Source organism: Neovison vison, chromosome 5 (genome assembly GCF_020171115.1).
Source record: "Neovison vison isolate M4711 chromosome 5, ASM_NN_V1, whole genome shotgun sequence".
Classification (NCBI taxonomy): domain Eukaryota; kingdom Metazoa; phylum Chordata; class Mammalia; order Carnivora; family Mustelidae; genus Neogale; species Neogale vison.
This window is the reverse complement of record NC_058095.1, coordinates 65,819,141-65,845,670: the sequence shown is the minus strand read 5'-3', so window position 1 is coordinate 65,845,670 and position 26,530 is coordinate 65,819,141. Positions and strand designations below refer to the sequence as shown.

The 26,530-nt window shown below is 45.1% G+C and overlaps 2 protein-coding genes across 2 annotated transcripts in view; both read left to right on the top strand.

Annotated features, from left to right (window-relative positions):
* LOC122907375 (cytospin-B-like) overlaps positions 1-7,320 on the top strand; it is a 69,702-nt gene extending 62,382 nt beyond the window's left edge. The window contains 3 exon segments of the mRNA XM_044250265.1: positions 756-829; positions 1,347-1,561; positions 3,672-7,320. Of these exon segments, the coding sequence (XP_044106200.1) occupies positions 756-829; positions 1,347-1,561; positions 3,672-3,741 (359 nt within the window). The 3' untranslated portion in view covers positions 3,742-7,320.
* On the top strand, positions 4,635-24,682 carry LOC122907374 (cytospin-B-like). Its single transcript, XM_044250264.1, has 9 exons — positions 4,635-4,690; positions 5,191-5,393; positions 8,825-8,855; positions 10,733-10,878; positions 11,952-12,052; positions 16,556-16,637; positions 19,852-20,008; positions 24,431-24,533; positions 24,651-24,682. Exons 1-9 carry the CDS (start codon positions 4,635-4,637, stop codon positions 24,669-24,671), a joined length of 900 nt encoding a protein of 299 aa, XP_044106199.1. The 3' UTR covers positions 24,672-24,682.
* Positions 24,683-26,530: the final 1,848 nt, after the last annotated feature.

Below are 26,530 nucleotides of genomic sequence, written 5' to 3'. Positions count from 1 at the left end.
CCGGGCTCCCAGCTCCATGGGGAGTCTGCTTCTCCCTCTGACCTTTTCCTCGCTCATGTTCTCTCTCACTGTCTCTCTCTGAAATAAATAAATAAATAGAATCTTTTTAAAAAAGCAATTGAAATGACATGGAAGCCTGAGAGTCAGAGAGAGAAGGGGACTGAGAATGTTCTTAATTAGGGAGAGGTGTCGGGTCCCTTTTGGAGGCATTAAAACACACACACCACAGATCCTCTCTCCCCATGGGTGATTCCGCTCTGTGGGTCACGGTCTGGGGCTTTGAACATGTGTGCTTTGGAAAGGCTTCCCAGGTGATTGTGTGGTTTAACTACAATTAAAAACCACAACTCTGGCAACTGGTCTGAAAGTCACCATAGTAGTCGCCAGTCACATTCTGTGTTATACAAAAGCCGCCCATGGCACAGTGATAAAGGACATTCAGATCTGTAATGTGCAACCACCAGGGAGGCCGGGAGTGAGTGTAATAAATAAGAGAGGCTATTTTGACCTCTTCCCGGAGTGCTGCCTGTTTGTTCCGTCTGAGACCATGATCTGACTCAACACCACTTTTTGCCCAAACCATCCCATTTTCTGTGTTGGGAGAACCTCCAGTTTCTAGCTGCCGGGTTCCAGGGTCTTGAGGATGGAATTTCTAGCAGAAGGGATGGGTTTTAAATCCAGAGCTCCTCCCTCCCTGACTTTCTCCCCAGAGTCTTGCACCTTTTACAACTCCTGTCTGACTTGTTTCTTTCCAGGGAACGTGATGAAGCTGGAGGAGCAAAAGTCAGACCTGGAAAGGCAGCTCAAGACCCTAACTAAGCAGATAAAGGTGAGATGTGGCTACAGCGGGGGACAAGGGAGCCTTCCCTGTCATTTCCCTAAGCGTGTCCCCGCCTTTGGTTTGGGACCCTTTGAAAAAGACCCTGCTGGGGCGCCTGGGTGGTTCAGTGGGTTAAAACCTCTGCCTTCGGCTCAGTTCTTGATACCAGGGTCCTGGGATCGAGCCCCGCATTGGGCTCTCTGCTCAGCGGGGTGCCTGCTTCCTTTCCTCTCTCTCTGCCTGTCTCTTTGCCTACTTGTGATCTCTGTCTATCAAATAAATATATAAAAATCTTAAAAAAAAATAGAGCCTGCTAACTCTTCTTGCCTGCTCTCTCAGTAGCTTCCTGTGGGCCCCGGAACCACAGGGTCATGTCAGCAGGTGAGAAAATCCAGCCAGCCTTTCAGTGTCAGGATAAACACCAATAACGCGACTGTGTCCTTCCCACCCGTGCTGAGCCTTTTCCCGGTGGTGGGACGGCACTGCAGCGGTGGCCACTAAGGGCCCCCAGGACGGTCCTCCCCAGATAGCCTCTGACACCGGCGTGGCTTCTGGCATTTTCAGGAGGAGACAGGAATGGCGGCGCTTCCAGGCAGACCTCCAGACGGCGGTGGTGGTGGCCAATGACATCAAGTATGAGGCCCAGCAGGAGCTGCGCGCTGTGAAGCGGAGGCTGCTGGAGGAAGAGGAGAAGAACGCCAGGCTGCAGAAGGAGCTGGGGGACATGCAGAACCACAGCAGGTCGGTCCCAACAGAGGCCCACGGCTGCGAGTGTGGCAGGCACCCGTTCCGCGCTTGGCCGCTGCCTCACTCACCATGCATGAGCCTTCACCGTCTAGAGACGTGGCGCTTCTGTGTCTCTCTGTGCAGAATCTTTCTTTCTTTCCTAAAAAGCCCACCTGTGTGGTTTCTTTCTTTCCTAAAAAGCTCACCTGCTTCCACCACCACATGACCAGGAGTGGTCCGTGCAGGGCCGGGCCACTGCCATCCTCTGGCCCGAGGCAGTGAGAAAGCCCTTCACTCATATACATGCAGAAGTTCTAGCCAAGTGGCCTCCTATGCGTAAAGAATAGAAGTGGGTCTAGGACACTCCTTAAATCTCAGTGTTTTTTAGTGCAGGGGACCACACGCTTGCCATGGGCCATGGAAACACCTTCCGTGGGTCCCTCTCGTACCACGGGCAAGGCTGGACCTCTTCCCCGGGGACTTGTACCAGCCGAAGGACCCATTCCTCATGACCCAGGATCACCCTTGGCAGCGCCGATGGCTGCCTCTAAAGCCTTGAAAGAGCCCACTTTATTAAGAAAGATGAGCATGGACAACACCTCCGGCTAACACGTGACTTTCCTTTTCTGTGCCGAGGGAGGGAAACCACACGGTATGTTGTCCCAGGAAGCTCTTCCTAACAGCGATGTTTCATAGGAAGGCATTCTTAAAGTGAGCTCAATGCCTATTATGGTTTGAAATGTAAAGGGTTCACAGACGAGATGATAAACAGTACTTTAGGCCTTCACAAATGCAGCGTTCCCTTTTCCCCGGTCAGGAATAACTGTCCCTGACCTTGAGATGCTTGGATATTAGCAAATTATTTTGAGTTTTCAGATGTCTTTCAGATATGAAAGAGTATTTTAAAATCAGATTTGGTAGGTTCCGACTGCTGATTTGTACAGTTGGCTCTTTTTACCAGTTTTCTGGGATCAGGGGGGTTGTTCTTTGGCTAGATTTGGGGCCTTTGGGTCTGATGTATTGCTGTGAGTTTTATGACATTAGAAAAAGTAGATTTCTTCTCAGAATTCTGTTTTGATTCTCTTACCAAACTTGCTGCAGTAAGTCCCTCCTTCCTTTGTTTATGAGTTTTCTATAAAACGGGCTGTAGGGGCGTTTGGGTGGCTTAGTCACTTAGGGGTTGGACTCTCGATCTCAGCTAGGGTCTTGATCTCAGGGTTGTGAGTTCAAACCCCATGTTGGGCTCCATGCTTAAAATAGGCTGTAGAGAAGGATTCAGATAAGATGTGTGTAGCTGACTCCATGATTTCACTCTTGAATCAAGGTCATTATTTTATTGTCACACCTACACCCTCTGGCCACCAAAGCCTGTGAATTTTAAGTTAAAGAGGAAGGAGAATCAAAAGACTAGACTTGAGAGGGCCCCCTGCTGAAGTGAGTACGAGGTCCCCTCGTTTGCTTTTGTGCTTCTGTGTAATTTGTCCACTTGTCTTGCTTTTATGATGTGTGTCTTTGGAAGAGGAACCGGATCATAACTTGTACCGCTTCCTGCCTAGGTTATTGTAAAGATAAATGGTCAAAGACAAGCTCCAAATTCATGCAGTTACTGTACAAGCTGCTGCATTTCTTACCTAGACTCTAAAGATACAGGCCAGATCATACAACTTGAACTCTGATACTGTAGGAAATCTGCACAAACCTTGACAATTTAGGGTCCATATAAGATAATTCGCATCTTCAAACATAGGGTCCCTTTATTATTTTTCTTAGACACATGGTATATTTCTCTTGCGATTTTCTGGTGACTTGCAGACCTCCTCCCCAAATCCAATAGGTTAATCCTTTATCACAACATATTTCAAAATCGTAGGGCTGACACCAGCCCAGCACGTAGCCTCCTATTGAAACCCCACAGGCATCACACAACAGCCGGACCCCGTTTCCTCCCTGATTCCGCAGACTGCCCCCTCAAAAGAATTGACTCTGAAAGTTACTTGCTGCTTCCCGAACCTGCCCCATGGGCAAGACTTGCAACCAGCTCATGCCCTCAAAGGCCCTGAAGTGACATAGAGTTTCCATTCTGGCTGAATGGGTTCTCGACTGAAACTCAATTTGACTTTGATAGTTGCGTCCTGAGAACTCAAAAGGCATTCTTGGTTCAGCCACAGCCAAAGAACTTGCAGAAAATTCCCTGATGGGGTCCTCCAGGTACAACCAAGAGCAGGTAAGAACGTTCGAAAAAGAACCTTGATCCTAACGTGGGATTAGCCGATTTGTGTTCGCACTTTGGAAATACAGGCATTTGAGGGGATGTAGTCAGGCTTGTAGGTGGGCAAATGACAGGGCTTGGCATGTATACAGATTAGCCTTTATTACCAAGAACTCAGCAGCTAAGACAGTGTGGAACATTATTTAACCTAGGATTTTAGAAAATTCTAGAAAAAAAATTAGCACATTAGCAGTCTTCATCCTATTACATTTTCAAAAGGATTTTTGTTTTGGAATGAGAATTACCGATGTGAAGAGTAGATGGGGAGACGAGGCTCTAGTCCTGTCTTTGCCATGAACTAGCAAGAATTCCTTCCCAGACCTAGCTGCTCCCTCCCTCAAATGAGGAGATAGGATGGGTCATGATTGAAGACCCCCAGAAGCTCCTCTGTTCCCTGCGACTAATTGCTCAGCTGACCTTTCTCTGATGGGGGCATCAAGAACTCACATGCCCCCGTACCGTCTGCCCAGTGCAGTCCTTGGAACCTCCCGGACACCATGGCATATGCACATTTTAGCTGGGCCATATACCTCCTCTTTCTCTTCCAGAAATTTGAACAAGCCAGTGTAGCTTTCATGGACCTGGAAGTGATCTGTTTTGCTGGACACTTACAAATTAATGGATGAAAGGATAATGAATAATTTTTTCAACTCTGGCTTCTTCCATTCTTGAGCCATTAAGAGCAAGCCTTATAATTCAAACTTCCACCAAAGTTAAAACATCAAGCCATTTTCCAGGAAAGTTTCCAGGACAGTTGAGAGCTGGGGCCTCGCCTCCAGATACAGAGAACACGCACACGCAGCTCCCCTCAGTGCCTTGATGGGCCACACGAAGGACATTGTTGACCTGCAGGGCATGACACAGGTTTCTCGAAAGTAACAGGGGAAGACTGATATGCATTTTCTCTCTCATTCTGAAACACTAAAGACAGTTATTTTTAGGGTGACTTAACTCGATTTTTACCGTTCATCCTATAACAGCATAAACATCCATGGGAAACATCTTAAAAGAAAGAGATGGTTAAATAAGTACTAAACATCGGTACATAATTAGCAGTAGGAGCTTCTAAGAAGGACTGAGATTCAGAATGTGTCTAGCTAGTCCCACTGGTTCCTGCATGGTCACCTCTGAAGCAAGCAGCATGGTGGCCCATCACTGCCAGACTCTTCTGAAATCGGCTCTAACTCTGTGTGCACAATGTATCCTGACCTAGTGTCGGTCGCCTGCCTGTGCCACCCTCTGTGTCCTTACCGCTGCCGTGTGTCACAGCCCCGGGCTGGGGGTTCTGGAGCTGTCACTGAAATGCTGAGTGTGGGAGCTGGCGGTGTAGTTTCTCGGGGTCACTGAGATACCCCTTCCAGCTCTCTTCTTGCAGATGCTTTGATACAACATCCCTAGCCCTGCCAGAAGGGGACCAGTCCTCTTGGGGGTTCCTAACCCGAGCCTCAGAGGCCCTTGACACTTTCACCCTCAATGTGGAAGCTGGCCCTCTGGGCTCCCAGCACAGCCCTTTGACGCCTTCTGTTTTCATAGCTGGCATCCTCGTCGCTGGCATTGGACACAGAGCCTGGAATCACAGTGAGCTGTGTCTGCTCCCCTGCTTCCTATCCTCACAGACTTGCTTTGAAAAGCGTGGACATGAGCTTCCCCTAGGCCTTTAGGACCGCTATGTCTCAATACTGAAAGAAATCCTATTTTCTGTTTTTTTTGTTTGTTTGTTTTTTTGCCTTGACTCTAAGTTAGCAGAGGGAAGCTCGAGCCACTCCGAAAATCACAGAGAAGCCTGGTTTTGTGCACCCTGGCCGTCTCCACTTACCCAGTGCAGTCATCTGTCAGAGAAGGTCTAGGGAGAGGAGCCCAGCAGTGGTGTCTTGAAGTCCTTGGCATGTTCTCTGTCTAAAGACCTTTGACTTCCCAAAAAAATTTGGAGGAGTAGGAATTAAAACATGCTGGTCCTGTTCTAGATATTAGGTCTTCCCCATGGGTCAGTGGCCACTGTTAATTCTTCTGTTTGTAGCCTGAGATCGTGTTGCCTCAAGTAACTCCTTTACCAGCCTCTCCCCCCTCCATTTCTGTTTCCACAGCTCCATGGTCTCTGTCAGCTAGCAGAGCATTTGCTGGAAGAAAGACAGCCCAGCCCTTGCCATGATGGGAAACTACAGCCATTTCTATATGAAGGGGGGAATAATGTGGGAGAGAAATTACCTCTTTACAAAGAGCCAGATTGTCGCCGTGTAACAGCCACTGTTTCATGACAGAGTCATGGCGATCAAGTCTCTTTCCCTTTTTTTCTACATTTTGGAATCAACCCATTGCACAATCAAAGATGATCCTTCCCTCTTTTTTCCCCCCTTCTTTCTTTTTCTCAGAAGATTCGGCAGTCTTTTGTTTGGAGCATAGATGAAGTTCTTGAAAAAGACCAAGTACAAGCATGGTGTGAAACTCACTTTTTTGTACGCAGCTAGGGTGTGCAGCGCGCTGGTGAATGTGGCCCGTGCCTGTGTCTTACTTTTTGGAATTTATTTCTGTGTTTCCTCTTGAACATGGTACCTGATAATCCTGGCATTAACACTACTTACCGCAAACCAGGAAGCCGTCTGTGTCCCATCTGGTTCTGAAGAAGCTAGCGGGTTCTGCTTCCCTTCTATCAAGTCCCGAACGAGCCCTTTCCAACTGGGGTCTGATGTCGTTACCTCATCCAAAACAAGCCACCACTAAGTCAGGGTTGGATTTCCAGAATCTCCACTGGGCTCAACGCAAACTGATGTTTGGCTGACCAAAAAGGATGTAGTCGAGCCGGTTTGTTTACGTGGTGGCCGTGCCCTTGGGAATCAGACTAAAAATTAAGGAACAACTACAACCAGCGCCTCAGGAATAAAACTTAACCCAGAAACTGAAAGGCTTTGAATCCAGAAGTGGATGATTCAGAATGGTCCAGAGTTCAGAGTGGGATGTTGAACTTGGGAAGTACATTATTTGTTGAGATCTGCACCTAATTCAGTGGCTCCACGAGGCCCGGCCTCCCTCGGCTCTCACTCCAGGAGCAGCCGTGCCCTTCAGATGGTGGCGGGTCTTCGCTACATGTCCCCAGGATGCGACAGGAGCTCCTGTCTGGTGGGAGGGCGTGAGGAACAGGAAGGCTCTTTAACGCAGGAGGACAGCTTGCCATGTCCAGCTGGAGAGCCCAGAATCCCTAGAAAAATTTTGTCTGGTGGTAAAAGAGAGGAGATCGGTTCCTCTTCTGTGAAAATGGCTTTGACGCTCTCTGGCACTGTCCAGTACACCTACTGGGAGCTCTTTACCACAGACTGAGATTTTCTTGGAATGATCCCACATTTCACTTACCAGGTGTTTGCAAACGTAAACAAAAGGAAAATCGCCTCCACTTCAGATACACAGTTGTACTCTCATTGAGTATCCCGATCTGCCTGTAGTCTGGGTACCGTTAAATATTTTTATACGTAGGCATTCATGAAGTGCTAAATAAATACATTATTATTCAGAAGAGTCTGTTGCCTGATTTGTCATCGCTGGCCAAGTGTGTGCGGGGCCTTCATGTCCACCTGTCCTTGGGTTTCTAGCGCAGGTGGTTTCAGAACTCGAAAGCCGTGTCCTGTAGCTAGAATCTGAGCCAGAAGCAAGATGGACTTCTGATACGAGTTGTAGACAGGAGGCTGATTTTAAATATGAATGTGATTTTTAAAAATGATTTCAGTCTTGGAACAAAAGAGCAAGGAGCAAAGATAACTAATTTTGCATAAATTGTTGAAGCGAAATGCCAGTGTTTCCCGAACAATCTAGTGTGGAATTTGAGGTCCTGGCTTATCTTGTCGAACTGTAAAAATAAATAGAGGTCACTTGCTGATTTGATGTATTGGGTTTCTTCTTACTTATGAATGTTTAGGTGTCCTTGTAACAAAACAGAGGTGTTCCGTGAAAAATATTCATCGTTTCCCTCTCCAGTACTCTCTATAAGGTAATCAGTGTTCATGGTGTGTCTTTTTCTTTCCTCCCTCTCTACTCATATAAATACATAGGGTTCATTTTTATGTGTTTTTATAAAATTTATACACTATATTAACAGTGTATCATGGGCATCCTTCTAAGTCGATATTTACGAGTTTAATTCATTTAATTCATTTTTTTATTATTTTCTTTTCTTTTAAGTAGGTTCTGTGTCCATTGTGGAGCCCAGTGCAGGGCCGGAACTCACGACTCTGAGGTCAAGACCCCTGCCCCAAGACCAAGAGTCAGACACTTACTAACTGAGCCCCCCAAAGTGCCCCAAATTTAACTCAATTTAATAGCTGTGTGGTATTCTAGAGGATGGATGTGCCCTAGAATATTGAAATATTGTCATATTTTGTGAACATCAAGGTTGTATTTTCTAGATTTTTTTCTTCCCCAATAATGGCATAATAGCAGTCCTTACCCACATAGCATTATAGATCGTTTTTATTTTCATAGGGTGGGTTCCTAAAAGTAGGATCACTACCTTGGAGGATATGCAGCTTTGATTTTGATAGATTTACCAGGTTACTTATCTAAGACTTGTGACATTTTACTTTTTGATGAAAGTACCTGTTTATACATAGCCTTAGCTTAATTTTGTGAATAGAATAAGCAAAAATTTTGCTTCGAATTTGCATTTTCCCAGGGAAATTTTTATATGTTAATCATTTACTTTTCCTCTTTTGAGAATTGCTCGTTTAGCACTTTTGCTTATTTATTCGTGGACTGATTTTTTTCCTCTTCTCCGTTTGTAAGTCATATCTTATCAGCGATGTGTGCTTACCCAGTACATTATGGGTCTTACGGTTTTACCATCATTCTCGTGGAAAAATTTATATTGTGACGCAGTCTGTTTATATTTTCCTTTACTGTGTCTGGGGTGTTTTTTGTTTAAGATTTTCCCTCCCCTCCCTTGCAGAAGTAGGCGATCACCTTTTCTCTATCTGTGTCTTTATCTGTTTCTCTGTCAGATGTTTGATTTGCCTTTCTTTGTTCAGTCCGATATGAGGTGCGGGTCTTCTCCCGGATGTACGGCTAGCACCATGTATGGTCAAAGCCATCCTGTGCCCAGTGAATCGAAATCCCACCTTTACGTTATTTATTTCCTCCGTATTCAAAGAGACTTTCCCAGTATGCCCTCCTTTCTTTTTCTCTTGAGCCTGTTCTGCTTTAAAATATTTTACTGGGATTATTAGATTGCTAATACCACTTTTCAGACTCAGCCTTTCATTGCAAATTCTCATCTTTTGTATATTTTCCTCTGTTCTTGAATTCTTTTGCATTCTCCAGGCAGATGCCATCAAGCATATAATTCTGTTTCCTGTCATAAATATAAACATCCTTTGAGTACGAATATTCTCTTCATTTTAAATCATGGAATTTATGGAGTATATTCGTAGGTCAGGGCATGCCTTGGAGGGGAGCAGATAATTGTCCGTCCCTTATTCTCACTTGTGAGAGTATCAGGCCCTGACGTTTGCCCAGTATCTGTGTCTGTAGGTTCTGCTTAGATCCGTGCCCACTGCTGCTGACTGTTACTATAATCTTAAACCAGAAGGGAGGCTCTTTAAGGTAAATTTATGTTACATATCAGAGGCACAGAAGCTCAAATAGAATACAGAGGAAGAATAGGTTCCTAGTGGGTGAAATTGATCTGTGTCCTTTTTGATTTGTAAGTCCTTTCCTGGTGAAACTGGCATGTGGGAGCCAGCATTTTCGGCCTCGTTTTGCCTGGTCATTGCCCATTGTAGGGATGTACTGTGGCTCTTCCTAATTTGCCCCTCTTTGCCACTGTCCTTTTACCTGGATGCTTGTGTTCCAAACCTTGTTTGTTTTTATGTCATCTGTATGCTTATGTTGAAATTCAAAAATGAAGTTCTGAAAAACACGGATGCCCAAGAGACAAAAGACTTAACTTTAATTTCTGTCTCACTCCAGAGCTACAGACTCTTTTAGGTTCGTTTCATGAATAAAAGTAAAAAATATTTTGGAAAAAAAAATTGTGTTCCAGGAAGGGCATAGAATGAGCAAGGATACAGAGACAGGACCTACAAGGAACAGAATTTCAGGTAGCTAGACTTGGAGTCTGAAAGTGAGGTGGGTGGAGGGGAGTCCTAGGAGAGAAGTCTGTCCATCCCTGGGAAGGGTCCGGAGCTGGGCTTTTACTCAGTTTTTCAGGAAAGAGCCCTTGCAGACACATGATCGACATGACCAATCTTCCTTAATACCAATCGGCCTGTTGGGAAGGTAGCAGGGGTGTAATGTGGCATTCCCCAGAGGTAGTTAACTTTTGACTGCTTTGAGTTATGTACAAGAGCTCACACATTCTTGGATCAAAATAGACACAACCGCCAGGTGTCCTGTATGGTGAGGTAGGTGTGTGGAAAACCAACACCACTTGAAGACCATTCTGTGACCAAACAAAGAGACCAATGAATTGGAGAGATTTGATAACATTTTTTAAATAAGAGGTAATTACAGACACATGTGCATATATATGTTTAAATTTTAACAACAGATAGATGAGGTAAACCAGCTGTGAGCGTATGACATGGTCCTTGGGTCCAACGGTCTGTCATTCTCAGGTATGGGCTACTACTTTCTAGGAGCAGATTATTGGATAAAAATAAGAAAAATGAAATAAATATTGATAGTATTTTTGATAACGTATGTTAAATCATTTTTAAGAAGAAATACCATCAGTATTGTTATTTTTTTAGATATGCCTGGTACACCTTCAAAACGCCTCTATGAAAATTGAGAGCAAGCCCTATATTATTTCCTGAAGAGGGATTTGAAATTGGGGGTCCTCCTTTCAGATTTAGGTCTGTCGTTATCTGTGTCTCCCCCCACCCCCCATGGGAACCCTCCGCCTTCTCAATTGGATAATGCTCTTTACCATGCAGACCCGTTAACAAAGAGTCGGAGCCACCCGGGGTTGAGGCTCCCGGCCGCTGGCATGGCGTCTACATGAGCAGGACGTCTCCAACGCCATCGGAATCTGCGACCACTGTTAAGTCCCTCATCAAGTCGTTCGACTTGGGACGGCCAGGTATTTCATCATTTCGTCTCATGAGCAGAACTCCCATGCAGACCATGGCCCCGTGTATCAAGCCTGTCTCTACTCCAACACTGGCCCCGAGGGGATGCAACCACAGGGGCTCAGTCTAGATCATTCCACAAGGAGTCACTGTATCCCAGACACTTGCTGCAGCCCGGCAGATGCTCCAGGAAGACGACAGTGAGGAGTCTGGCTCACGTGTAACAAAACCTCCTCTTTCTCTCCATCTCTCCCGTAGCTTTAATTCCAGACTTGCCACCTTCCTTTTCTGCCTCTGTGTCCATTAAACTCAGGTTACGACCACTTCCCTCTTAGCTGGGCCAACCAGAGGATTCGTTTCCTAGGAAACAAGGTGTTGAGTCTGTGCAGTTGGCTGTCTAGCAGGACCCCTGGCCTTCCCCACCTCCCCTCTTAGACTTTTCTCTGCCTGGTCTTGTGTGTGACCACCTGTGCTGACCTTTCATTCCTGGTCTTGATACATTCCCAGCTTTTTCTAGAAACATCTCTCTGGCTCACCGATTCACCTTTCTTCACTGTTAACTATATATATGAGAAAAACGCACATCCATACACACAAAAATATAGTAAATAGAGGAAACCGAGTACACCTCTGTCCAAAATAGCAGTGTATTTCTTCTCTCGACCACAGACTGAAGTCATAGATAATGCTAGGACATACCTGGTGGTCTTTGCTAAAAGAGTTCTCAGCTCAGATTAAGACAAGACCACGAATATTAAAAGATGCAAAAGCCCATTGACTACCTTCAGTCCATGAAGATGGGACACTTCCCGTTAACAATAATAGTTTGTGCACGAACTTTCCTGTTCCTTCTTACCGTAGATACCTCATCATGTGTGTTTTCTTGTCCCTGGGGTCCCACCTCTAAGACCATTCAATTGACTGCCCCTCCCCAAGTTCAACACTAGTCCAGAGGAAAGAGAACAGAGTAAATGTAATCTGTTATAAGCAGTATGGGATGGTTTTATAAGAACAAATCAGGAACTACTCTTTGCTACTTGGAACTGAAACTACATAGAAATGTTCCCATTTCTTTTCTTGGCAGGTGGAGTTGGACAGAATATTTCTGTCCATAAAGCCCCCAGAAGTCCCCTGAGTGGGATTCCAGTAAGGACCGCTCCCGCCGCTGCTGTCTCCCCAATGCAGGTATTTTGAGGGTCTTGGATGTGTGGGTGGTGGTCCAGGCCACGAGGGTCCATGATGCTGGCTCATGCTCAGGAAACAAGAAGTGAAAACCACTTGGTGTATTTTTGAGGCATATTGAACATCATTTTTAATAAACCATAAATAGTAATAGCGAAACTTCCATTGAAAAATTGCGATTTTGATGGGTGCCTGGGTGGCTCAGTCAGTTAAGTGTCTGCCTTTGGCACAGGTCATGATCTCTGGGTCCTGGGATCGAGCCCCGCATCACGCTCTCTGTTCAGTAGGGAATCTGCTTCTCCCTCTGCCTCTGCTCTACCCTCCCTCCTCCCCCTGTGGCTTGTGCATGCTAGTGTTCTCTCTCTCTCTCTCTCTCTCCCTCCCTCTCTCAAATAAATACATAAAGCCTTTTTAAAAAAAATTACAGTTTGAGGCTTAATAAAGTTCTGAGAGAGACAACATATAAACCTCATACGATTTGTTAATGACATTTTGTTCCCCATAAGATACATCTGAAGTTTTCAGTTCAATGAAGACTATAATTTTTACCAGAAGTGGATATTGAACTAGATATTTTTCTCAAGGAAGTGTTTTATTTTGTTTTTAAAGCACCCCAGAGAGAGAAAATGTTTACCATTTATAAATTCTTAAGAGTTCACTGGGCAATCTGTGTCACCTTTGACATATTCTGAAGGTTCTAGACCAGAGCTTCTTGGCCTGTTGGCATTTTCTTTTCTTTTCTTTATTTTAAGATTTTATTTTTAAGTAATCTCCACACTCAACCTGGGAGCTCACAACCCCTAGATCAAGAGTTGCACGCTCCACTAACAGAGCCAACCAGGCCCCCTCTTGGCATTTTCTAAGACCGAGACTTTCCATGTTATAATAACATTCAGCAGCTCCTGCTGAGCCAAGGGCAATGTCATTCACAAGTACCCTTTTTTGGTGTCCTTAGCAGCCAGTGTATGTTGTTTGGGATTTTTTTTTTTGGGGAGGGACATTGAGATAGATCACAAGTAAGCAGAGAGGCAGGCAGAAAGAGGGGGAAGCAGACTCCCCACTGAGCAGAGAGCCCGATGTGGGGCTCAATCCCTGGACCCTGCGATCATGACCTGAGTCAAAGGCAGAGGCTTAACCCACTGAGCCACCCAGGCGTGTCCCCCTCCCCTTATTTTTAAGATTTTGTTCATTTATGACAGAGAGACACAGTGAGAGAGAGATCACAAGCACCGGAGAGCCGGAGAGGGAGAAGCAGGCTTCCTGTCAAGTAGGGAGCCCCATGCGGGGTTCAATCCCAGGACTTTGGGACCATGACCTGAGCCGAAGGTAGACACTTAACGACTGAGCCACCCTGGTGCCCCTGTTGTTTGGGATCTTTTCAATTTTTCTTTTTTTCTTTTTTTTTTTTTTTTAACTTTTTTGCCCTGGAAGATACTTTATACTTCTTCATATGTAAAACCAAGTAAAGCAATTACTTATATTCCAATAATCACCGAGTTTTTAAATGAAACTGAAACAGATCATGCTTCATTTTGACTTAAATTCATTGAGCTACACACACAAGGTTGCTGACAAAACATTTAACAGCTGGCGTCTTGCCAGGGAGTAAAAGCGTGGGTTTGTATTCCGATTGTCGCCAGCATCCAGCTAGCTCCGTGACGTCAGTGAACGTGGAGTTGAGAAGAGACATTTATCACGTATTTCTAGAAAACAGGTGGAATAAGTGTAAGTAACCCCAGTCATCGTGGGAAGACTAATAAATAGGAAGCAGAGAGTTTTGAGTATTTATTACTTTTGCTTATAATATAATTTAATCTTAATAGGGGCCATGTTGAAAACTAGCTTGCAAAATTCCTGAAGATTTAATAATTGGCCCTTGTGAGCAGGTGCACACCACCGGCTCTGATTCATGTATAAAGTAAAGCACACGCCTTTTAAATATATACAGCTTGAATGTTTCTGTATACACACACCCATGTACCTAACACCAAGATAAAGCATCTTCATTGAATCATTAAGGCCCTCTCCTGCCACCACCCAGTGGGTAATCTATTAATGTAGCCATCATTCTGACCTCTGTTAACCTTAGATTACTGTCATACTGCTCTAGTCACTTGAAAAGAGAATGCGTTAGGGACACCAGAGTGGGTCAGTCAGTTAAGCCTCTGCCTTCAGCTCAGGTCATGATCCCAGAGTCTTGGGATCGAGCTTCACGTCAGGCTCCCTGCTCAGCGGGGAGCCTGCTTCTCCCTCGCTTCTCTGCTCATGATCTCTTCTGGCTATCTCTGTCTCTCTCCCTCAAATAAATAAATCTCAAAAAAAAAGAAAAGAGAGAGAGAAAGAGTGAGTTAAGAACTCTCTCTTGCTCCCTAGCCCCAGAAATAACCACTGTTTATGGCTTGTTGTGTATCCTTCTAGGTGTTTTTCTTTCATAAAATGTCTGTGTGTGTAGGGAGGAAGAGAAAGTTTCATAAATTGGATTACACTGCACATTGTTCAGACACGGACTCATTTCACTTGTCATTGGAATGTACTCCCTGAGGGCACGGATTTTTTTTTTTAAAGAGAGAGAGTGGGCGCATGTGTGCACATGTGAGCAGGGGGAGAGGCGGGAGAGGGAAAGAGAGAGGGAATCTTGAGCAAACTCTACATCCAGCACAGAGAAAGGTTTTGCTTGCTGTTATACCTCTTGTCTGCAACAGTGGCTGGCACACAGTCATATCACAGTAGAAGCTCAATAAATATTTGTTGAATGAGTGAAGGAATATACCAGAGACATCTTCAACTGTCAGTGTTTGGAGAAATAATGCATTCTTCTTAAAGGCTGTGTGGCATGTGGTGATCTGTTTAAGCACTCCTCTGTTGATGCACCTTCCTACAAAAACAGTACAGGGAAATTCCTTCCATGGGTTTCACCCACTTAAGAAGTTCTTCCTGCAGGAGAACGTATCAATCACCCTTAGCTTCCAGATACCGGAAATCACTTTAGCCCATCCCATCCCGCAGAAAGGAATTGAATACAGGGAGAGCTCTGGTGTCCACTGCGCTTCCAAGAAAGGTTCCCAAAACATCTCAAAAGTTGGCCGGTGAAAGGAACTTGTATTTCTGGCAAGTCTTTCTCTAAGGGCTTGCCTAGAACTACTGCTTCTGTCAAAACACAGCAGCCGCTTTAGGCTCCCACTGCCACAGATGTGGTCCCGCCCAACCTGACAGTACTGTCCTCCCAGATTTGTTCCAGGATTTCCTTCTTTTTAAGACTGATTAATATTCCATTGTGCATACAGACTGCATTTTTTTTTATCCCATTCATCTGTCCATGGACGGGTAGTTTGTTCCGAGCTCTTGGCTATTGTGAGTAATGCTGCCAGGAACATGGGCGTGCAAAACATCTCTTCTGGATTCTGTTTTCAGTTGTTTGGGGTATAGGCCCAGAAGTGGGACTACTGGGTGGTACAGGAGCTCTATTTTTAATTTTTTGAGGAACATCCCTACTATTTTCTTTTTTTTTTTAAGATTTTATTTATTTATTTGACAGAGATCACAAGTAGGCAGAGAGGCAGGCAGAGAGAGAGGAGGAAGCAGGCTCCCCGCTGAACAGAGAGCCCGATGCGGGACTCGATCCCAGGACCCTGAGATCATGACCTGAGCTGAAGGCAGCGGCTTAACCCACTGAGCCACCCAGGTGCCCCCATTCCTACTATTTTCTATAGTGCATGCACCATTTTCCATTCTCGCCAGCGGTGCACAAAAATTCCAATTTTTCCACATTTTTGCTAACACTTGTTATTCTCTCTCTCTCTCATTTTTTAAAATAATGACCCTCCAAACAGGTGTGAGGTGATATATCACTGTGGTTTTTTTTTCCTTTTTTTTTCCAATTTATTTATTTTCAGAAGAACAGTATTCATTATTTTTTCACCACACCCAGTGCTCCATGCAAGCTGTGCCCTCTATAATACCCACCACCTGGTACCCCAACCTCCCACCCCCCTATCACTGTGGTTTTGATTTGCACTTCCCCAATGATGAGTGATACTGAGCATGTTTCCATATATCTGTTGGCCATTAAAAATCAATGTTTTTACCCACCCCCTAGAATATACATAGAATTTTCCAGGAAGGTACTCACAAAGCTGATTAATAATGATTACGCCCCCCCCCCACCCTCAGGGCACCTGGGTGGCTCAGTTGGCTAAGCATCTGCCTTCAGCTCAGGTCATGATCTCAGGGTCCTCGGATCAGAGCCCCAAGGCGGAGATGGGGTGGGGGGAAATCCCTGCTCAGGAGGGAGTCTGCTTCTCCCGCTTCCCACCCCACCCCTCATCAAATGAATAAATACATTCTTTTTTTAAAAAAAGATATTGAAAAAATAAGTTGTTTTAAAAGCTAACCCTGGTGATTCCTATGAGCTTGAGAACTGTTGCATGGACGCATGCATACACACACCATGTTTACGTATCAGATGTCACAAGCTCACCATGCTGGTGTGCCCTTTGGTTTTTTTAGAGGCATTCAACGTACAACAGTGTTTGGCCGGCCAGCAAAGGTGTGACTCAGCGTTTGGATCTTCCAGACCTTCCCCTTTCAGGTAATACCTTAAGGAGCAAACACTTTTGGGATGCCTGTGTGGTTCAGTTAGTTAAGGGTCTGCCTTCGGCTCAGGTCCCTAGCCCCATGTCCTTATAGGGCTCCTTGCTCAGCAGGGAGTCTGCTTCTCCCTCTCCCTCTGCTCCTCCCTCCTGCTTGTGCTCTCTCTGTCTTTCTCTCTTTCTGACAAATAAATGAATAAACTCTTAAAAAAAAACAGGGGCACCTGGGTGGCTCAGTGGGTTAAGCCTCTGCCTTCAGCTCGGGTCATGATGTCAGGGTTCTGGGATCGAGACGTGCATCAGGCTCTCTGCTCAGCGAGGAGCCTGCTTACCCATCTCTCTCTGCCTGCCTCTCTGCCTACTTGTGATCTCCTCTCTCTCTCTCTCTCTGTCAAATAAATAAATAAAATATTTTAAAAATTAAAAATTTAAAAATTTTAAAAAAATAGCAAATACGTTTGACCTCTTATTTTGTGAGGTTTACTTTTCTTCTTTGCCTGAAACCGAGCTTAGAAAAATAGTTGATGGCATTTATTCCAAACAATTTAAGACTCTGTGTTCGGGATGTTAGATCCTGCTTCCTGCCACTGTACTTCTCAGTGTGCATCTGTTCGGGAGAGATGTCTAGCTTTGGGGAGTTTTTTGTTTGTTTGTATTTTTATGGAATCTCAAGAGAATATCTTAACCATCTTTAGAAGTAACTATTTTTAGAAAAAAAAATCTTATCTGATTCTGAAGGTCTCTTTGCTTCCACAATTCCTAAAATATGCCTCTTTCGTCCTGTCTTTGCCTTTGAATGTGGCCCTCTTCCTGTTGTTACTCTGGTATTTTTTAAAATCCGGACCCTGCTGGTGACACCGTGGTTGGAATCCACAATCCTCCCTGTCGCTTTGTCACTCCTGCGCCTCGAGTGCTGCTTGGCCAGTGTGAAGCCGCAGTTACAGAGCTGGGCACCCAGGGGTGGGCTTGTCTCTTGGCCCCATCATTCTACCTCCTGGGGGTGTGGTTTCCTCATCTCTGGGTTGGAAATAGTGCTGTCTCCCTCAGAGGTTCACTCCAGGGGCTGAGTGAACGCAGCTGGCTGTGGGATGAGCAGAAGGGGTGACCTTGACCTTAGCTTCTGTTCCCTTTCTGCTCAGTTCACCTGTGAGAGCAGACATTAGCAGAAGGGTAAGCTGTCCCAAGTATGTGCCTCAGAAATATATGTGTAGGACTGTGTGTTCTTACTGTAAAGCCACAGAAAAGATGAAAAGAACACTAAACAAATTATTTACTGGTGCCTCTAGCAGGGCAAGAAAGCCAGAAATCTGGACTGCATAGCTAGAAAGCTCTGGGACCAGGGTGGGATTTTTTTCTGATTCTTTCTACCATGCTGCCTTCTGGTAACAAGGCAGGGGATTACTCTGATCAGCAATGTCATAAAGAAGTGATAAAAGCTTATCATATGAGGACTTGGAGTCAGAATAATGATTCCGAGGAAGAAGGAAATGCTAGGGGTGCCTGGGCGGCTCAGTGGGTTAAGCCTCTGCCTTCAGGTCAGGTCATGATCTCAGGGTTCTGGGATCGAGCCCCACATCAGGCTCTCTGCTCAGTGAGGAGCCTGCTTACCCATCTCTCTCTGCCTGCCTCTCTGCTTACTTGTGATCTCTCTTTGTGTTAAATAAATAAAGAAGGAAATTCTGTCTAAGGACAGGAGAATAAGAGAAAAAAAAAAAAAAAAAACAAAGGGCGAATGAAGCCAGTAGAGCAGGCTCTTTTTTCTGTGCAGATAAGTTCCCCCTTCCTAGAAATGGAAGGGAGGTCAAAACAGAATATTGGAAACCCGCCTGATTTGCATTCTCTACACTTGCTGTGTAGTGGAAAATCGGGGATAACTTGGTTACGGGCACAGTGATGTATTCCTAGGCAAGCTTATTTTTGTTTTGTTTTGTTTTTGTAATTGTGGCTAAAATACCCGTAACACAAAACATACCATCTTAACCATGTTTTTAAGTACCACATGAGCTTTTGGTCACAATATTTGTGTCTTCTCTGTCCCTCCCACATTGCCTTTTGTGCGAAGAAGCCGTCATTTTAATTGACAAGCTAAATCTGGCGCTCAAACCCTAGTAGTTCTTGCCCCAAATTAAACCATTCCTTTTCAGTGCCCCTGTTTTGCCCCACCAGACACCTGTCTACGCGGATGATTCTATTTACTGTACTAAAAAAGGGTTACGCGGTAAAAACTGCTTGCTCGGGTTAGCCTTGCCAGCTTTGAGGTCATCAGAAGCTGCTGAAAGGAGATTAATGCGCTGTTTTTGTTGTTCTCTTTAGTGATGTAAGCACTGTTTTTCCTCTCCTCTTCCAAGCTCATTAGCCTCACTCCCCACTTTGCTACCCATAATTGGCGGCTCTTAGCCATACAAGCATTGTTTTCTTCCATGACTGTTTACGGTGTCATAGGAGGCGACCGTGGTGGGTTCAGCCTGGTCACAGAGGCCTGTCGTGTGGCATTGAGCAAGCCACCCCTGTTCTCTGAGCTCCTGTTGCCTTTGTCAGTATAAACCAGACACTCTCAATGTTTTCTCCCGATCTGTGCTCTGGTGGTCCTTCAGGAAATACCATCCGGAGGGTTCTGCCTGTTTCATTAACCTGTTTTAACTCCTAATAGAACAGCAGAAAGGAGTCTTTAAAGAATTTATGTTTGCTTATTTTTAGCCAGCCAGACCCTAGGACTGGAATGGCTTTTTTTTTTTCCTATAAAATCGTTACTGTTCTTGGTACCCAGCTTTTTGCCTGCTGCCACCTGTGATTTGAAAATCCCACTGGGTATCTTCCAGCCAGCTCTCTCTCTCTCAGATGCCTGTCAGTTCAAACAAAGTGCTTTACTGGGAGCAGGGCTGGCTCTGAGGGGGTAGGACCTGTGCCGAGGGTGTAGAAGGGCTTTGGTTCACGGCTCCAAGGGTGCCATCTTGAAATTCTTCATAATTTTTGAATGAGGGGCTAATTTGGCATTAGTCTCTGTGAATTATGTAGTCAGTCCTGCCTGGAGAATCCTTTCTAGAAAAAGGCCATGTCCCGATGTGCGTTTTTTTACTTAACTCTATAAACTTAAATTTATTATATATTTATACTTAGGAATCCAATGAGAATTCTGTTGTACTTGAGAAGAAGGTGTGGTGACCAGTCAAATTTCTCTTCTAGGAATAGGTGACTATGTTGTTCTCCACACAGATCTTTTAAAGGGAAGGGGTGAGGACCTGAAACAGGACCCTTATCTCCGGAAGAGCCCCTCGCTGGAGTCCCTGAGCAGACCCCCTTCTCTGGGCTTCGGGAACACGAGGCTGCTGAGCGCGTCCACTGGGGGCTTGAAACCGCAGAGCAAACTCAGGTATCATGTTTACACAGTGAGACCTCACTGGGCTGGTGGCCTTGTAATCTTCCTTCTGTTTTCACCGCCTGTGGTCAGTTTACTTGTATGTGTATTTTTCCTTAATGAAAACAACCAGACACAGAACGTGCCTTCAGCATGGGAAGCGGGCCCTGGACAGCAGGACCGTGCAAAATGAAATAGGGCCGTGAAACCAGAGTGGATGCAGACTCTTGGGGGGTCATTAGTTGGGTTAAGAAGTCTGGAAAGGGGGAGGCAGCATTTCTGCCAGGGGGCCTGTGGGGGTTCCCGTGAGGAGCCCTACACAACATTCAGGGAGCTGGGGGTGGTTTCCTTTGGTTAGACTGTCCTGGGGGCCTCATGAGGACCAGCCCAGGCAGACGCATCATCATCTCCTAGTATGGGCTAGGGAGGCAGACAGATGCTCAGATTATCACCGCTGGAAAGGGAGGTTGTGAATGGTCTCCATTGCCAAGGTTAGAGGTTTCTACTCTTTTTGGTAAAGCAGGGAGAAACCACTAACTTTGTGGGATTCGTATTTGGATTTTGAGTAGTCGTACAGGAAACAGTGCATATGGGAAGTATTAGAGGGGTGCTTTGAAGTCAGCATCACAAGTACACTGGCAGTGATGAGAGGGGGAGGGCAGGGGAGAGAGAGAGGACAGAGACGGCCAGGGTGGCCACCAGAGGCCTGGCGTGGCTCCCGCCTCTGCCACCTCTCCCTGCTCAGTGTTCCTGCTCCCCCAGGCCCCGGCAAGCCTCCACCAGCCACTCCGCCACCCTCGCCTCTCCCGAGGCTTCTCCACGTGGAGTCCATCTTCGAAAACAGGAAGAGCATCCTGTGCAGACCTTCTCAGAAACCTCCCCTGACTTGTCATGCACCCTTCCACCCACGCTCCTCGTTCTACTCCCTGCATTCCCTGCGGCTTGGCACCCCGCAGCTCACCTGCCACTTCCATTCTCATCCTTTGCAGCTGACACAGGCTTCTGCGACCACTCACAAGGGCCCAGCCTGAATCATCTCCCTCCTGTCCTCTCACACTCCTGAGTGCTTCCCTTGCAAAGTCAAACCCTCCACAGGCTGGTAGCCAGCCACCCGGGGGGTGCCGACAGCCCCCTTCTTTGCCTTCCATGTCTTAGGCTCATGCTGGGTATTTAATGCACTGTCGTGCCGTGTGAGCCTTTGTCCCCATGTATTTAGGCTGTGCTGTAGTACACAGTAAATCTTCATCTCACGTGTCGGTCTCTTTCCTGGGCCCCAGGGCCGTGCTACACACACAGCGCCGGGCCAGCCAGTGCTGGGAACAGGTAGACAGACGAATATACAGAACTAGCTGCTTGGGGAGTAACAGCTGCTTGACCGACATGCTAACTACCATTATGGGTATTGTAAAGGATTTTATGAAAGTCTGAATAAGTTCAACTCTTGGCAGATCTTTGGGTGTAGTGTGTATTTGGACCCAAATAGATGAAGTCATGCCTTTCAGAGATTCAACTTAAAGCCTCAGATACTACATATTAGCCTTGTTTATGCACAGGAGATTTAAGTGATCAAAACTGCTTCTAAGGCCCAGAATTAGTGCTAACCTGAAACTGCTCTTTTCTTTATGCCAGAAACACGTACAAAAAGGCTATGTGTATGTTAATATGCAATTTATATTATCACCCTTCATCATGAAAGATTAAATTAGTGATTAATGTGTTATTTTTTTTTCATATTCACGTCATTGCGACAAACAAATGACAGGATAGAAATCACTTGTTTTGGTAGTTCTCATCCTATTATTATTAATTTGGAGGGAGTGTTGTATCTAGTTAACATTATTTTTTAAAGAAACCTGTTCTGGGGGTGCCTAGGTGGCTCAGTGGGTTAAAGCCTCTGCCTTCTGCTCAGGTCATGATCCCAGGGTCCTGGGATCGAGCCCCGCATCGGGCTCTCTGCTCAGCAGGGAGCCTGCTTCCCTTCCTCTCTCTCTCTGCCTACTTGTGATCTCTGTCAAATGAATAAATAAAATCTTTTAAAAAAAAAGAAACCTGTTCTGTTAGTGTTGTGGTCATCCATGGATACAGAAGCTCTTTTCTAAACCTGCATTTCAGTCTTCCCTAGTTTGTCAGACTTAGATATTAAGTTCTCAGCGATGAAGTAACAAACAGGCACAGTTAGCATAACTTCATAGTTAACAGTGACTCTGACCACAGAAACTTGGGGACTTAAGTTTACAAATATACCAGGTGCAAGGGAAACAGCCATCAAATTACATAAGAAAATTTTTAATGCAAGTATGACATTTTCTTAAAAATCTCTCTACCTCAATTCAGGTGGCTGAGGTCCTCAGTCATCCTATTACTCCTAGAAATATTTTTAAAGTATTTTTATTAAGGGGCACCTCGGTGGCTCAGTCAGTGAAGCTGCTGCCTTTGGCTCAGGTCATGATCCCAGGGTCCTTGGATGGACCCCTGTGTTGGGCTCCCTGCTCAGGGGGGAGTTGGCTTCTCCCTCTGCCCCCTCTGTCCCCACTTGTGCTCGCTCTCTTGTTCTCAAACAAATAAAGAAAATACTTTTTTAAGTGTTTTTATTAAGAGGGCGCCTGGGTGGCTCAGTGGGTTAAAGCCTCTGCCTTAGGCTCAGGTCATGATACTAGTGTCCTGGGATTGAGCCCCGCATCGGGCTCTCTGGCTCAGCAGGGAGCCTGCTTCCCTTCCTCTCTCTCTCTGCCTACTTGTGATCTCGGTCTGTCAAATAAATAAATAAAATCTTTTTTAAAAAAGTATTTTTATTAAGTATCAGAATGTTACAAAACAGTAACAATAAAATGCGTGTAAGGTATAAAGAACAACAATGCTGCTGGATATCGACCTTCCAGTTTGAGGAAAATAAAGTTATTATTACTGTTGAAATCTCCTGGAAGCCCCCCCTTCTCTGCCCCACTCCAGGGCCACCACTGCCTCTGACTATGGTATATGTCGTCCTTTGCTTTTCTTTCCCAGTTCTCACAGTGGATGCTTGTATCCCCAAACAATATCAACAATATGTTACTAAGTTAAAAATTTTGTATACATGGACACATGTTGTGTTTTTTTTTTCAAAATTGTTCCTGCTGTTCAAGTTACTGCATACATCTGTAATTCATCAGTTTTTATTGCTGTACAGTGTTCCATTGTAGGAATACACTGCTGTTCTCCCATTTCCTTGAGGATGTACATTTGATTGTTTTCAGTTTTTTAGTATAAAAAGTGCTACTATGAGCATTCTTGCATATGTGCTCTGATGATATACACATCTAGGGGTGAATCCTATTTCATGGGCTTTGAATTGGACAGGTCCACTCGTATGTGGATTTCTTTCTGATAAGTACAATACAGTATTATATATTTATTTTCTCCTTTCTATCATTTTCTTACTATGTTCTTTCTCTAGCTTACTTTATTGTAGGACTGTAGTGTACAATATATATAACCTAAAAAATTTGTGCTCATTGACTGTATGTTATCGATGAGGCTTCCTGTCCCCAGTGGGCTATTCGTGGTTAAATTCAGGGGAAATCAAAAGTCGTACGTGGGTTTTCAGCTGTGTGTGGGGCCAGCACCTCTATTCCCCATGCTGTTCAGGGGGTACACATGCTCATAAATTGCCTTTTAACAGCAAATGTTCCAGAGATACATCAGCTGTTTCGTTCCTGCTCTCCTTCATGCTGTTCCATCGCTGGGGGAATCTAATTCTCGGTTTACAGTAGTCATCGTGGAAGACACTGTGTGGTCTTAAATCCCTTGGTAGTATATGAATAATCTTAGGTAGCGTAAAGATTAACAGATGTCTACAGCAAACTGAGAATTAGAATGCTGTTGTGTATTAATTAGTAAAATCATTTCCTTTGACTAAGCAGGTGCTCAGGATTGAGTTAACGTAGCACACACTGAGGGCCTCCTTTGGAGTGTGCAAAGACCCTGTTTTGAGTCATTTTTACTGATGATCACCTGGTATCTCCTTACCAGCACCAGCCAATCTGGTGTTTTCCAATGCCCTTTCAGTCTTCCTTTTATATGTTATGTAGATAAGGTGAAGTCTTGAAGCTTGTGGAGTGTTTTTTTTCTATAGCGTCTTCAGTTAAAATGGCACTGTACTTAAGTCTGTTGAGGGCTAGGTGGACAGAGCCAACAGATGGATTTAAAAAAACAAAAAAAAAAAGCAAAAACAGCCTCTTTCCAGACTTCTGATAGCTAAGAAGTACAAATTAATTTTTCTTCCGTATCATGACACATAGTAAAATGCACTATTAATGGGACCGATTTGGTTGTTTATCTTGAGTCTCCCTGGGTTGACCTAGACTTTGGCTTTTCTAATCTCGTTATTTGTCTTATATGTACTTGAGGCTTCTAAACATTAGCATCTTCTCTTTACTCTGTGCTCTTCTTTCTAACCAGCGTGGAAAGAAGAGACCCGCTGGCTGCCTTGGCCCGGGAATATGGTGGCTCCAAGCGTAACGCTCTCCTGAAATGGTGCCAGAAGAAGACAGAAGGCTACGCGGTGAGTGACAGCGTCGGCCAGCCTCCATCCAGCTCTGGGCAGCAGCAATCCTGGGCCCATATTTGTCCTGTGCATGCATATGCTTGGCATCTAATTGTTGCCCTTCTGTTCTCCTAGGGAAGGCCACAGTGGTGGTAGGGTTTACTCTGGTGCCAAATGGGACTGAGAGCCAGTCCACCCAACAAGCCGTGGACCTCAGTGGAGGTCCTCGTCTCCTGCAGAAGGGCCACATTTTTCTTTACTCAGAGGAGATGTAGTCTCCACAAACAATGGGCCCAACAGGCTGCCTCAGTCCAGGGAAGACAGCCTTGGCTGAAGCACCTTCCCAAAGAGGGTGCCTCCCTCTGATTGACACAAAGGCCCCATTTTTTCTGTTACTTTAGAGCTGTTTGCGTTTAAAGTTTCAGTTTATCAAGACAGTATTTGTCTTCTGGGAAGGTTACACGAGGAAGGAATGCTTGATAGAAGTGTAAGCTTTGTTATTATGAAATACCATATACAAAGTTAAAAATTCACCAAATAGCAGGTACAGTTTCATGGGCCATTTCCCTTCCAGAAACAGAGCATTGTCAATTCCCCCAAACCTCTTGTGTGACTTTCTGATCCTAGCCCTTCCCCACTCCCAAAGGCAAGTGCTGTCTTCAGGTCTTTTCCTCATGGTTTTCTGCAAAAAGAAGGCATCCCTAAATGCTGTATTAGTTTTGCCTGCACTTGAACTTTACATAAATGCAATCAAAACCTGTCATACCTGCATCCAGCTCTTACCCTACGATACGAAGTCATCAAGGCTTCTCTGGTTTGTTCATTTTCTTCACCCTTTGGAACCTGTTGTGGGATCACACCCATTATTTATCCGCCCCTTCCCCTCTTGCTGGATGGATGAGTTATTTCCAGTTCAGGGCTGTCGTTACGTGGTGCTGGTGCGTTCTCGTGCATTTCTCTCAGAACACAGGTGCGCTCATTCTTTCTGGATCTACACCTAGAAGTGAAATTACTGGACCATTGGGTGTGCCCATATTCAAGATTGTGCCAAACAGATTTCTGAGACAGTTGTGTGGTTTGCTTCCCCCCGCCCTGCCCTCAGGAAGAGAGGCGAGATCGTTCCTCTGCATTTTCACCGACAACACCAGTCTTATTACTCCCAGTCTTTGCGTAAGTGTGTAGTGACATCTCTTTGTGCTTGGGACTTGAACTTCCCTGCTGGCCAATGAGGCCAAGGACTTTTCCACATGCTAAGTGGGCGACATCAGGGTAATCTCTTTGAGGATGTGCACTGTAGGTCTCTTGCCTGTCTTAAAATCAGATTGTCAGGGCGCCTGGGTGGCTCAGTGGGTTAAGCCTCTTACACTCAGATCATGATCTCAGGGTCCTGGGATCGAGCCCTGCATCGGACTCTCTGCTCAGCGGGGAGCCTGCTTCCCCCTCTCTCTGCCTGCCTCTCTGCCTACTTGTGATCTCTCTCTCCCTCTGTCAAATAAATAAATAAAACCTTTTTAAAAAAATAAAACCTTTTAAAAAAAAAAAGGTAGAATAAAATCAGATTGTCTGTCTTTCTCTGGTTGCTTTCAGGAGCCCTTGATATAGTCTAGATATCCGTCCTTTGTCAAATAGAGGTATTGCAAATGTCTGCTCCCACAGTGGCTTGAATTTTTGCTTTTTTGTTGAACGAGGTCTTTCATTTTAATGACGTCTCATTTATCCATCTTTTCCCAGTGGCTAGTGCTTTCTGCGTCCTATTTCAGAAATCTTTTTCTGTTCCAAGGACACAAAAATACTCTCCAATGTTTTCTTTTGTAAGTTGGATTGTGTTCCCTTTCCCATTAAATAGCAGCCCTCTTTAAAATTGCCATCTCCAGGGCGCCTGACTAGCTCAGTCAGTAGAGCATGTGACTCTTGATCAAGGGGTCATGACTTTGAGCCCCACTTTGGGTGCGGAGATGACTTAAATAAATAAATAAATGTTAAATAATCAAAATAAACTTGTCATCTCCTCCCTT